The 13,180-nt window shown below is 53.7% G+C and overlaps 1 protein-coding gene across 1 annotated transcript in view; it reads right to left on the reverse strand.

Annotated features, from left to right (window-relative positions):
- Positions 1 to 13,180, reverse strand: part of SORL1 (sortilin related receptor 1) — a 159,467-nt gene that overhangs the window by 88,012 nt on the left and 58,275 nt on the right. Inside the window, exon 13 of the mRNA XM_054712585.1 lies at positions 6,318 to 6,496. Coding sequence (XP_054568560.1) covers positions 6,318 to 6,496 — 179 coding nt within the window. The remainder of the gene's footprint in view (positions 1 to 6,317; positions 6,497 to 13,180) is intronic.

The following is a 13,180-nucleotide window of genomic DNA, read 5'->3' on the forward strand; positions in this document are numbered from 1 at the left end:
ATGAGCCGCTGCCCGGGAGGTCCCCGCCCTGCCGCCCGGCAGCCCCTGCCCAGGCCCCCGCCCGGGGCCGTCCCAAGCCCCTGGCCAGCCTGTCGGGCGGGGTGGCCCCCACACAAAGGAAAGCGGCCCCCGGAACACGGATGTTCGCGAGGAGCTGGAGGCAGCCCCGCGGGCCCTGTGTGTGACGGGCTTCCCTAGGGTCCCGCCCTGAGGCTCAGTCTGCGGAGGCCCCCGCGGGCGTTCCCCACGGAGCTTCCTGAGCATCCTCAGGACCAGCGTCCGCACCGCCTCTGGGAGCCTGTCTGCCTCCATGGGACCTAACCCCCCCCCCCCCGCCCCCAGGGTTCCTGGTGCCCTGGGTGTGTCCGAGGCCGGTGGCCCGCTGTGGCCGCCGGGGAGGGTGGCCCGCTGTGGCCGCCGGGGAGGGTGGCCCCCTGTGGCCGCCGGGGAGGGTGGCCCGCTGTGGCCGCCGGGGAGGGTGGCCCCCTGTGGCCGCCCGGGGAGAGTGGCCCGCTGTGGCCGCCGGGGAGGGTGGCCCGCTGTGGCCGCCGGGGAGGGTGGCCCGCTGTGGCCGCCGGAGAGGGTGGCCCGCTGTGGCCGCCGGGGAGGGTGGCCCGCTGTGGCCGCCGGGGAGGGTGGCCCCCTGTGGCCGCCGGGGAGGGTGGCCCGGTGAGGGTGGCCCGCTGTGGCCGCCGGTGAGGGTGGCCCGCTGTGGCCGCCGGGGAGGGGGCTGCAGCGGGAGTCCTTGGGCTGGGGGCTCAGGAAGGCTCCTCCTGCGGGTTGTGTGGCCGCCGGGGAGGGCGGGCTTTCACTGCTGTTGCCAGTCCGTGGGCAGACTGGCCTCAGACTGCTGAGAGGACCTGCTCCCACGGGGTCTCATCCCCGCAACCGTGTGTGGGTTCTGGGGCCTCTTGGGAGGGACTTCAGGCAGCTCAAGGTCAGATGCTGTCTGACCAGCCCGGTAAGAGCCACAAATTGTCCCACAGTTGGTGGCTGCCTCTGCTGGCCAGAGTGGGCATGGGAGGGGCCAAGTGAGTAAGGCAGACGTCCCCCAGCACCGAGCCTGGGCAGGTCGGCCTAAGACCCAGGGCACCCCAAGACCCGCCTCCGCCTGCGGCCTCCCTCCGCAGCTGCTGGTCAGGCTCTGCCACAGAAATGGCTGACGACACTCGAGTCGTGTGAGAGGCTCCCATGAGTCTCCAGGGGGGCGAGTGGTGCTCACCAGGTTAACACGGATTCAAACTCACTCTGGGTCTCTCCAAGGTCAGCGCCACCCCCTGGGGTCTGAGGACGGTGTGGTGGGTGGGATCTCGGGGTCCTCCCGGGGAGGCCAGCAGGGGTCCTCAGGTTATGACGGGAAGGTGTGGCGCGTGGAGGGAGGCTGGTCATGGCGTGAAGAGAAGATGGCCCGCATCTGAAAGCCAGTCTCCCCTGTGCGGCTCGGGTCCTGCCGGGCTGCTGTCTCGCTGGAGCCCGGGTGCGAGTCCTGCCCTCTAGGCGAGCAGCGGATGTCCTCGGGCTCAGGGGCGTCATCCGGGTCCTCCTCCCGGCACCAGGGCTCCAGCTGGGGAGCCCAGCACGGGGGTGAGCACTGAGCTGGCCTCCGTGTTCTCAGCCGCTGGGCGTTCCCAGGCTCCAGGCGGCTTCTTCTGTCCCCCTGGGTCCCGGCACTCTGTCCGGCGGACTGTTCTGTGCTGTCGTCCTGATTCCACTCGGGTCCGGGGAGGAGGCGGGAGGCTCCGCCTGCTGGGCCGCCATCTTAGACCCTGAGCACGTGGACGCTCCCACCGCTCCAGTCCCTTCAGGAACAGGTACCAGAGGGTCTCCTCTCCTCTTTACTGTCACAAGTGTTACATATGTCCCCTCCCCGCCCCACTGACCCTTCCTGTCCCCCCACCCCAGGCCTTCCCCACACTATTGTGCGTGTCCATGGGTCGTGGATATGCACACGTTCTTGGGTTGATCTCTTCCCACCCCGGCCCCGCCCAGCCCCAGCCTTCCTTCCGAGGATCACTAGTCTGCTCCATGCTTCTCTGCCTCTGGATCTATTTTGTTCATCAGTTTATGTTGTTCATAGATTCCACATATGAGTGAGATCATGTGATACTTGTCTTTCTCTGACTGGCTTATTTCGCTCAGCATGATGCTCTCCAGGTCTAACCATGCTGTTGCAAATGGTAAAAGTTCCTTTTTTATTGCAGCATAGTATTCCGTTGTGTAGATGTATCCGTTTTTTACCCACTCGTCTGCTGATGGGCACCAGGCTGTTTCCAGATCTTAGCTATGATAAACTGTGCTGCTATGAACACAGGGGGGCATATATCCTTTCTGATTGGTTTTCTGATTTCTTAGGATATAGTCCGTCCTAGAAGTGGGATCACTGGGAAGTTCCATTTTTAATTTTGGAGGAAATGCCATACTGTCTTCCACAGTGGCTGCACCAGTCTGCATTCCCACCAGCAGTGCACGAGGGTTCCTTTTTCTCCACATCCTCGCCAGCACTTGTCATTGGTTGATTTGTTGATGATAGCCATTCTGTCAGGTGTGAGATGATACCGCCTTGTCATTTTGATTTGCATCTCTCCGATGATCAGTGACTGAGCATTTTTTCATATGTCTCTAGGCCATCTGTATGTCCAGTTTGGAGATGTGTATATTTAAGTTCTTTGCCCATTTTTCAATTGGATTGTCTTCCTTTTAGAGTTCCCTATATATTTTAGAGATTAACCCCTTATTGGATATATCATTGGCAAATGTACTATCCCATACAGTGGGCTCCCTTTTCCTTTTGTTGATGGTTTCTTTCGCTGTGCCGAAGCTTTTTATTTTGATGTAGTCCCATTTGTTTATTTCCTCCTTAGTTTCCGTTGCCCTAGGACAGTGGTCAGCAAACTCATTAGTCAACAGAGCCAAATATCAACAGTACAACGATTGAAATTTCTTTTGAGAGCCCAATTTTTTAAACTTAAACTTCTTCTAATGCCTCTTCTTCAAAATAGACTCTCACAGGCCGTGGTATTTTGTAGAAGAGCCACACTCAAGGGCCAAAGAGCCGCATGTGGCTCGCGAGCCGCAGTTTGCCAACCACGGCCCTAGAAGATGTATCTGTAAACGTGTTGCTATGAGAGATGTCTGAGATTTTGTTCCCTATGGGTTCTTCTAGGATTTTTATGGTTTAATGACTTACATTTAGGTCTTTTATCCATTTTGAGTTTATTTTTGTATATGGTGTAAGTTAGTGGTCTAGTTTCATTTTTTTGCATGTATCTGTCCAATTTTCCCACCACCATTTACTGAAAAGACTGTCTTGACTCCATTGTATGCTCTTGCCTCCTTTGTCAAATATTAACTGAGCGTAATGGCTTGGGTCAATTCCTGGGTTCCCTGTTGTTCCATTGGTCTATGTGCCTGCTCTTGTGCCAGTACCAGGCTGTTCTGGGTACAGTGGCTTTGTAGTATAACTTGATGTCTGGTATTGTTATTCTTCCTTGTTTTTCTTTCTCAAGATTGCTGTGTCTATTTGGGGTCTTTTTTGGGTCCATATAAATTTTTGGAGTGTTTGTTCTAGGTCTGTCAAATATGTCATTGGTATTTTAATAGGAATTGCATTGAACGTATAGATTGCTTTGGGTAGTATGGATATTTTAATGATGTTGATTCTACTAATACATGAACACGGTACATTCTTCTAGTTATTATATCTTCCTCTATCTCTTTTTTCAATATCCTGTAGTTTTCCGAGTACAGGTCTTTTACCTCCTTGGTTAAGTTTATTCCTAAGTATCTTAATTTTTTTGTTGCAATGGTGAATGTGATTTTTTTGTTTTTGTTTCTTTTTCTGAGAGTTCATTATTGGTGTGTAAAAATGCCATAGATTTCTGGGTGTTAATATTGTATCCAAATATGTTGCCAAATTAATTTATTAATCTAGTGATTTTTTTATGGAGTTTTCTATGTACATCTGTGAATGAGTTTTACTTCCTCCTTTCCAATTTGGGTACCTTTTATTTCTTCTTTTTGTCTGATCACTATGGCTAGGATTTCTAGTACTATTTTGAACCAGAATGGTGAAAGTGGGCATCCCTGTCTTGATCCTGCTCTAAGGGGAAATGATTTTGGTTTTTGCCCATTGAGTATGATGTTGGCTGTAGATTTGTCATATATGGCCTTTATCATGTTGAGATGATCCCTTGATTCCCACTTTGCTGAGAGTTTTTATCAAAAATGGGTGGTGGATTTTGTCAAAGCTTTTTCTGCATCAATTTGATATGATCATGTGATTTTTGTCTTGCAATCTATTTATGTGATATGTTACATTTATTGATTTGCAAATATTGTATCAGCCTTGCATCCCTGGAATAAGTCCCACTTGGTCATGGTGTATGAACTTTTTAATGCATTGATGTTTCTCTCTGTCTTTCCCTCTATATGTTCATCAAAGATATTGGCCTATAGTTCTCTTTCTTTTTAGTATCTTTATCTGGTTTTGGAATTACAGTAATGCTGGCCTCATAGAAAGAGCTTGGAAGTGTTCCTTCCTCTTGAATTTTCTGGAATAGTTTGAGGAGAAGAGGTGTTACTTCTTCTTGGAACGTTCAGTAAAACTCCCTGTGAAGCCGTCCAGAGCAGGACTTTTGTTTGCTGGGAGTTTTGTGATTATGGCTTCAATTTCATCAGTAGTTATCGGCCCATTCAGGTTGTCAGATTCTTCCTGATTGAGTTTTGAAAGGTTGCATTTTTCTAGGAATATGTCCATTTCGTCCAGGTTGTCCCATTTGTTGGAATAAAGTCTTTCATAATATGTTTTTACTCTCCTCTGTATTTCTTGGGGTCAGCTGTCACTTCACCCCTTTCGTTTCTGACTTTGTTTGGTCCTCTCTCTCTGGGTCCTGGTGAGTCAGCTACCTGGAGGGTCTATCTCCTAAGGAGCTGGGAAAAGGCTGAGTCCGTGCAGATCGATCTTCAGGAGCACAGGGCCCTGCCTGCCTCCGGGCCGGTGTGGGCACACGAGGCAGCATGGCCGGAGAGCAATGCAGGTCTTTCTGTCACTGCTTGGCAGGCACAGGGTCTTTGTGAAGGAGGCTGAGAAAGATAAGCCAACCTGGACGATCACTTAATCTGCCTGCATTCACTCAAAATGTAGGCAGAGTGGGTTCCACAGGAATTCCAGAGCCAACCTATGTCAACATTGGTACTTCATGTCGTTCTTATATATGCGTGTCCGCGGTGAGATTCGATGCTGCCTGAAAATGGACTGTCCGTTCAGTTCCATTCAAACCAGCAAGTACGTGTGAAGCTCTTCCGCCTGGAGGGCGGTCAGACTGTGTAGCTCATGAGGAGTGAAGATGCAGGGGACAGGCCCTGGTTCTAAGGACCTTACGATGTAGCTGACGGGAAACGGCAGACACCGAGGGGAGACACAAATTTGTAACTCAAGGCAGATCGCACGCAACGCTCCGACACAGGCGGGGGCGGGGGGGGGGGGGGGGGGGAGAAGGCTTCCCGTTATTGGCAGCCAAGCCCATTGGATCCTGAAACATGGAAGACCTGGTGGAGGCTGAATGGGAGGCCTGGGGGCATCCCCGCAGCTGAGACCACATCAGCCAAGCAGAGGAGGAGGAGAGGGAAGGGACAGGGAGGAACGAGTCACTTCTCTCTGCCTAGACCAGCAGATCGCGCTGAGGGCCCAGACACGGCGAGGCCTGCCGCCGTGGGCACTCCTTTCGCACAGCCCTTACGGGTAAATTTGTCAAACCGCTCATTTGAAAGAATGTTTTCCATTCATTAATTCATTCATTAAATCACTCATTCATTCATATTCAGTACAGGTATACCTAAAGCCACTATGTGCTAATGACCACAACAAAATGAGGAATCAAAGAATAGCACACGGACCCACATTAAGAACTGCCCGAGCCCTAGTGGGTTTGGCTCAGTGGAGAGAGCGTCAGCCTGAGGACCAAAGGGTCCCGGGTTTGATTCTGGTCAAGGGCAAGTACCTCAGCTGTAGGCTCATCCCTGGCCCGGGCCCTGGTCAGGGCACGTGCAGGAGGCAACCAACCGATGTGTTTCTCTCACATCAATGTTTCTCTCTGTCTTTCCCTCTCTCTTCCACTCTCCCTAAAAATCAATGGAAAAATATTGAGTGAGGATTCAAATAATAATAATTGCCCAAGAAACAGCCGTATATTTCTCACTCACATATTGTGTATGTGCCCACCTCATTCAAACAGTCACAAACCCTCTGAGGACAGAGCGCCGAAGCGGGGGCTCTGGCCAGTAAACACGCCCCGAGCAGGCTGCAGAGGCGGGCTCACCCAGGGCGTCAGTGGCGTTGACCTGGAGGATCAGCCAGCTGTGCGCATTCTCCGTGTCGGAACCAAAGATGGTGAAGACGGTGCTCCTCTCGCCGGGCTCCGTGAGGAGCCCGTACACGAACACGGGCTTCCTGGAGAAGACGGACGTCTGCCAGGTCTCCCCCTCGTTGGTGCTGTATCTGCCCAAAGGCAACGAGAGGACCTGGCGGTTAGCGTCTCAGGGCAGGGGCCGGGCTCCCGGCCATACTCACCGTGACAGGAGCCAGCGCTGCCGGAGAGGCAGGGGTCCCGGCTAGAGCAGAGTGTCCGGCTGTGCCAGAGAGCAAGGACGCGCGCAGCGACAATGCAGTCAGCACCGAGGACACAGGAGCCAGCTCGATGGGGCCCCACCGGCTGAATTTAGGAAAACCTATATATATTAAAGGCTAAGCGACCACCCGACCGGCTGACCGGCTGGTAGGTATGATGCACACTGACCACCAGGGGGCAGACGCTCATCGCAGGAGCTGCCAAGCTGCAGTGACTGAGGCAGCAGCGGCTCTCGGGTGACACACCCCGGAACCAGAGAGGAGGGAGCCCGATTCCTCGCGGGCTGCGTGATTCCACCTTTGGCCGTGGGTTATGTTGTTGCACTGTCACCCCGAATCTGGTTACTGCACACTTGCGTTTGCTTTCCGCACCCTGTAGGACAGCAACTTTGCAGAGCGCCCTCTCACACTCTGGGACCCCTCGGGATGTCGGAGAGCTGGTTTCAGCCCAATCCCCGCAGGCCAGGCTGAGGGACCCCACCTGTCGGAGGGACCCCGCTCACTCCGCAGACGCCCTTCGAGCCGTAGCGCCACCCCAGGTGCAACTGGCTGGGGAGGGACCACAGGAGGTTGACTCCAGGGCGTGACCGGCCCGTCTCACCCAGTCCCGCCCCGCCGGCCACCTTCTGATTAATTTCCTTTCAATGTGCACGAATCGTGCAGCGGGGCACTGATGTGAACATAAAGAAGAAAAACGGTGATGGCAGAGAACGCACTGACTGAAGACAGAGCCCAGGGATCTAAATGGCACAAACACTGGGAGAGAAGGGAGGAGGAAATGTTGAAAACAATGACAGAATGAGAAACTGGCCATTCTGTAACCCAAAGTGTAATCACTGCTTCAGACGAAATCATCATTAGATGCTCAAATCACCGGGTGAAACGAGCTGGGGACCGGATGTTCCCATGGTGTGAAGGTGTCACCCACAGATGCATCGTTCGCTCCAAACAGGGAAATGTAATCTGAAACCATTGTGACGAGCCGCAGTGAGAGCAGGAAGGAGCGAAGGGAAGGCCAGAACCTACAAGCTGCTATTTCACCCTCCCCAGGGAACTGCTGTCCACTCCCTGCAGGCCACGGGGGGAAGGGGCTCCACAAAGCCGAGTTGGGGTGACGTAGGGAAGGTGCCGATCAGTCACACCTCGGAGCAGAAATCACTGGCTACGCAAGGCAAGGCCAATGCAGCCTGCGGACATTTGGGAATACAGTCCCCTAGAGAAAGGTGCTCGCTCTCTTGGCCCATCTGATCCTGCAGACCACACACACTGGACGGGCGGACTGCAGTGGGGAACACAGGCTAAGCCAGCCTGATGCTGTCTTTCCCGCTTCTGTGCAGACACGGAATGTTCCGGAACCTCTGGGCAACAGCTTTAATCCCAGCTCTGCTGAAGCCACAGCTACGCTTCCTCTAGGGCAGGACGAAGGGAAATGGAACCCTGGAAACCCATGGATTGAACTCCATGCAAATAAGTGCCACTCACTCTCCCATGCAAGTCTCAGGAACTTCTTTTTCTCAGGACATCCCAAGAAGCCCACTTACCAGCAACCAGTGAGGACAGGGAGAGCTCCCCATGAATAAAAACTTTACAGTGGACCTTGTAAGAATCACAACCTTCTCCAAACTTGGCATCACTAACAGCAGGACAACCTGACACTGTGTGCTGCCAATAAAGCACTAAGGACAACAGTCATCTATGTGCTATTCTATGCAATAAACCCGCAACTCGGGACACTCCACATGACAACTGGTCTGGAGTCTTCAAAAAAAAAAAAAATCAAGGTCATGAAAAACAAACAGGAAAGGGAGAGGGTTTGCTATAGGTTAAGAGGCGTAACAGCCAAATGCAAGGAGTAACCCCTGACTGAGTCCTGGGCTGGAAAAAGTAAGTAGCTATAATATGGAGCCATAGTCTACAAGTAACACCGAGGTCATGTGAACTTCCTTGTATGTGACAATGGCATGCTGACTGTATGGAAAAATACCTTTATGGATTGGAGAAGTATGGATTGACAGACAGACAGACAGACAGGCTAGATAAATAGATGGGTGACAGACGGAAGTTGAGAAAATTTGCCATTGGTGATCCTAGGTGAAGTTACGTGAGTGATGTTTCTGTAATTCTTTCACCTTTTCCTGAGGTCCTAAAGACTAAAAAGTTGGAGGGAAAGTATATGAGGAGGAAGGTCTCCAAGGCGGACTACATCAGGATGAAAAAGTGAGCCCTTGAGAAACGGAGCAGCATCCAAGTAATTATAACAATTTTACTTACTTTTACTTTTTAAAATATATTTTTATTGATTTCAGAGAGGAAGGGAGAGGGATAAAGAAAGAGAAACATCAATGATGAGAGAATCATTGATTGACTGCCTCCTGCAAGCCCCACACTGGGGATCTAGCCCACAACCTGGGCATGTGCCCTTGGCTGGAATCGAACCATGACCTCCTGGTTCATAGGTCAATGCTCAGCCACTGAGCCACGCCGGCCAGGCTGTAATGACTTTAAATTATCACTTATACTAGAGGCCTGGTGCACGAAATTCGTGCATGGGTGCGGTCCCTAGGCCTGGCTGGCAATTGAAGTGTGAGCGTCTGGGGTGGCAGGGCAGGTGCCAGTTGACCTCTGGGCCCTGGGCAGCACCTGGGCCTCCAGGCCCCCACGTGTCCCCCTCCATCTGAGTCATCAGGCCCCATCTGTGGGGTGACTGGGCTCCCGCCTGGCTCCCTCAGTGCCTGGGAGCCGGGCAGTGGCCCCACCCCCACTGCCTCCACTGGTCACCATCTGCAGGGTGATTGGGCCCCTCTTGCACCCACCTTGGCCTAGTGCCGCCCGCTCACCTGCTCCACCATCCCGCCGCAGTCCTGCTCTCATTGGGGCCCATTGGAGCTGGCAGCACCTCCACTGCCACCCGCTGCTAGCGCAGCATCGCCGATGCCTGCCATGTTCCACGCCACCCCCTGGTGGTCAGCGCACGTCATAGCGAGCGGTCAAGGGGACAATTTGCATATTAGGCTTTTGTTACATAGGAGGACTGAAAAGGAGGAGGAGAAAATGTGCCTATTTGCTTCATCACCCAGGAAGCTGGTGAGAGGTTCAACATGAGAAACCACTCAATTAGATCTTTCATTAGAATCACAAAGATACTGCGGTTCCTCTTAGGTCCCAATTATATACAAAACTTTCCTTTCACTTTTCACATGTTTCTGAGATTTCAGAATTACTCACTCAGGATCTTAATCCTTGACATAAATCTGTTCATGGCATCATCACTTCCTCTCATACTGAGATTACCAGAACTGGTGCTTCTGCGAGAAGGCTACGCGCTAAACCACTCAGCGGTTTGCAGGGCAACACGAGAATGTCGAGAGGGACGGACTGGTCTCCTCTTGGCAGATCGTCTGAAGAGAATTCCTCGTCGGGCGGGTATGCTTTCGGTTTGAGATAATTCTGAGGCTGACATGGGAGTAAGTTGACTCCTCAGGCTCCTGCACCACGTGACGTGCTCAGGTATCACATCTAAGAAGACTCACACGAACTCAGTGTTACTTACAGACTATTCATTTTTCCTTGGTTCCGTATTATTGTAGCTACTTTCTTTTTCCAGTTCAGGATTCAGTCAAGGATTACTCATTGCCCTGGGCTGTTACACCTCTTCAGTCTCTCAACCTAGAGCAAGTCTTAGTACCACTTTTAGCACTTTCATTGATTTTAGAGACAAGGAAGAGAGGGCGAGGAAGAGAGATCGCATCAAAACATGGATGTGAGAGAGAAACATCCATCAGCTGCCTCCCATCAGCTGCCTACTGTACGCACCCCGACCAGAGATCAAACCCACAACCTGGGCATGTACCCTCACCAGGAATCGAACCCGTCGCCACTTCTGAAGCAGGGTAATGACGGACATTATTTTTTAGGAGAATCTTCGTGGACCACACAGTTAAATACATTCACGGCCAGGGAAACAAACAAATCCCGTGTGCTGATGGATGGTTTGATCTCAACCCAAAACAAGACACCTAGTGCCCACGAGCGGGACCCATTGGTCAGTGAGCCGCGTGAGAACAAGAAGGCAGGCAGAGCTCTCAGATCTGCAGAGGGAACGGGCTAGTTACACAGACAATACAACGATGCCAACCACAGTGCAGAGGGGAAGAACGCTGCCCCTTCCTAACTCAGCGGTGGAGAACCACATGAGGGTGAGAGGAGGGGTGCGGGGCTCCCTGCAGCTCTCCCAGGAAGCGTAACCACGTCAACCGTTAACCACTGCCTCCTACACCCGGAAGCTGCAGCGCTGCCTCCAGACCTCAGTCCAAACTGTGCTCGGTGGCCTCCCCAGTGCCCTCGCTGGGCTCCCAGAGGGAACCTTTCCCAACCGGAAGCCGCCGGGAGGAGGGTGGCGCTTGTGCAAGTACAAAGCATTCTCAGTGGCCACCAACAGCGCAGCCCCCTGCCAGGCGCCCGGACACCGATGCGTCCTTCACGACCGAGTCAGCAGCCCGCCCGGGTCCTCGGGGTCAGTGCGCAGACAGTCCTCTGTGGGCAGGAAGCCTGCCCTGAGCAGTCCTGGCAGCGTGCTGCGCGGGGAGGGAGCGAATCCCCCAACGGGCTCTGATTTACCGTTTCAGACGTGTCCACACGAGCAAAACAAAGCACCCACTTTTTGTCTCAATTTCAGTTCACACTGACAAAGGTCACAGCCTCAGGGAGAACCGGGCAGAAGCTGAAACAAGCCACAGGCACTCTTAGTTACCTGTGCTCCCCAGGAAGAGAGAGACACGGGTGATTCAAAGAACACAGCAATCACCTGGGGCGGTGTCCCCACTGAACCTTAGTAGTTTCTGATGTTACTCTGCGTCCTCCCTAAGGCTTTGGGTCAGAAAGCTTCCTTTCAAAACAGGCCCTTTCTGCCCGGCTGGCGTGGCTCCGTGGGTGAGCACTGACCTATGAACCAGGAGGTCACGGTTGATTCCCAGTCAGGGCACATGCCCAGGTTGTGGGTTCAATCCCCAGTAGGGGGCGTGCAGGAGGCAGCCGATCAATGATCTCTCTCATCTTTGATGTTTCTATCTCTCCCTCCCTCTCTGAAATCAATAAAAACGTATTTTTTAAAAAAAAAACCACAAAAACGCATTCCCTTCATCTAGCCTCTTTCTCCATCCAGCTGGCTCAAAGCACAACAGTCACGGTGGACACAGGAAGCTCCCAACGATGCCTCCCGCACCCTCGTATCCTTGGTACCTAGAACACCTGGCTCATTACAGACGTTCAACAAGTGCTGGTGTAACTGTCCTGAGACTCTGCCTAACAGAATAGGCCCCGTTCCAGCGTGGGCCCTGACCACTGACCGTCACGGTCATGGTATTCCTTGTGCGAATGAATAAGGATTTGGGCATGTAATTAAAAGGAACTGACAAAAGGAGTCAGTTGGTGGCCAATGGCAAATTAATGAGACGGCCGATAAACGCTGTGAAACTCAGGAGCGAGCGATGGCTGTGGAGGAGGCCCGGCTCAGGAGTCCTGGAGCCTCGGACGCCTCTGGCATCCAGGGGGCCAGCAGCCATCGCGCATGCCTGGGATGGCGACGTGGTCTGAGGATGTGCACTGACTCCATGTTACTTCCTGCGTCTCAGCTGAGCAAGCTGCCCGCACGCAGCACCAGGGCAAAGCAGAGCCGCGGGAGAAGCAAAAGAACTGGGAGCAACAGACCGAGTCAGTGCCAGGTGGCCACCCAGTCAGGCCACGCTCAGACTGATATCTGGGACACGTGCACCTGTCCATAGAGGCATCCTATCTGCAAATACCTAACCCACACACACTGACACCTCCATGGCCCATCCAAACAGAGCAACGCTACCGTGTCCGTGGTCCCCACACTCCACAGCGAGCCCCTTCCACGTGTCCGGGAGGCAGTGGCGCCCGCCACCGGTTTTCCTGGTCACATCTAGCGCCAGCTGGTGCCGCCAGGACCCTGCTCCCTGAGCCCCGGCGGGAGGTGGGGACAGGAGTCTCATGACCACTCGGGGAAGCCAGCTTGGAGTGCAAATGGAACCTGTAGAAGCTTCACTCCGAACCCCTGGCACCGACCACGGTCTGCCGGCCACGGGAAGGATAAGTGTTCCTAGGAAGCCAGACTACGGCCCTACTCTGTTTCTCTCAGTCGTTGCCCAACACCACACACAGTAGGAGCTCCTTCAGACCTGGGGAAGAGCCTACTCATCGCTGGACACGCTGCCTCCCAGGACCCGTGCTTGCTGAATGGGTGGGAGGGAGCTGATAAGGTGATGGTAGATACAGGGCAGCTACGTGTGGGGAGAAGTGCGCTCTGTGGCCGCCTCATCTGAGCAAGTGCCATCGGAAAGTAGATACCAAGTGCCGCGCACACAGCCTCTCTGTGGGCAGTGCCCACGGCCCGGGACCGTGTGGGCCACGCCCGGCACTGGGACCCGGCTCTCTCTGCCCCAAGGCTGGGCTGCTCGGCACACGCCACATTCACCACAGGGGGCCCATCTGCCGCTCGCAGTGCCGGCCCTGCTTCTAGCAGGCTCTCCTCCCCGC

This window comes from Eptesicus fuscus, chromosome 23 (genome assembly GCF_027574615.1).
Source record: "Eptesicus fuscus isolate TK198812 chromosome 23, DD_ASM_mEF_20220401, whole genome shotgun sequence".
Classification (NCBI taxonomy): Eukaryota; Metazoa; Chordata; class Mammalia; order Chiroptera; family Vespertilionidae; genus Eptesicus; species Eptesicus fuscus.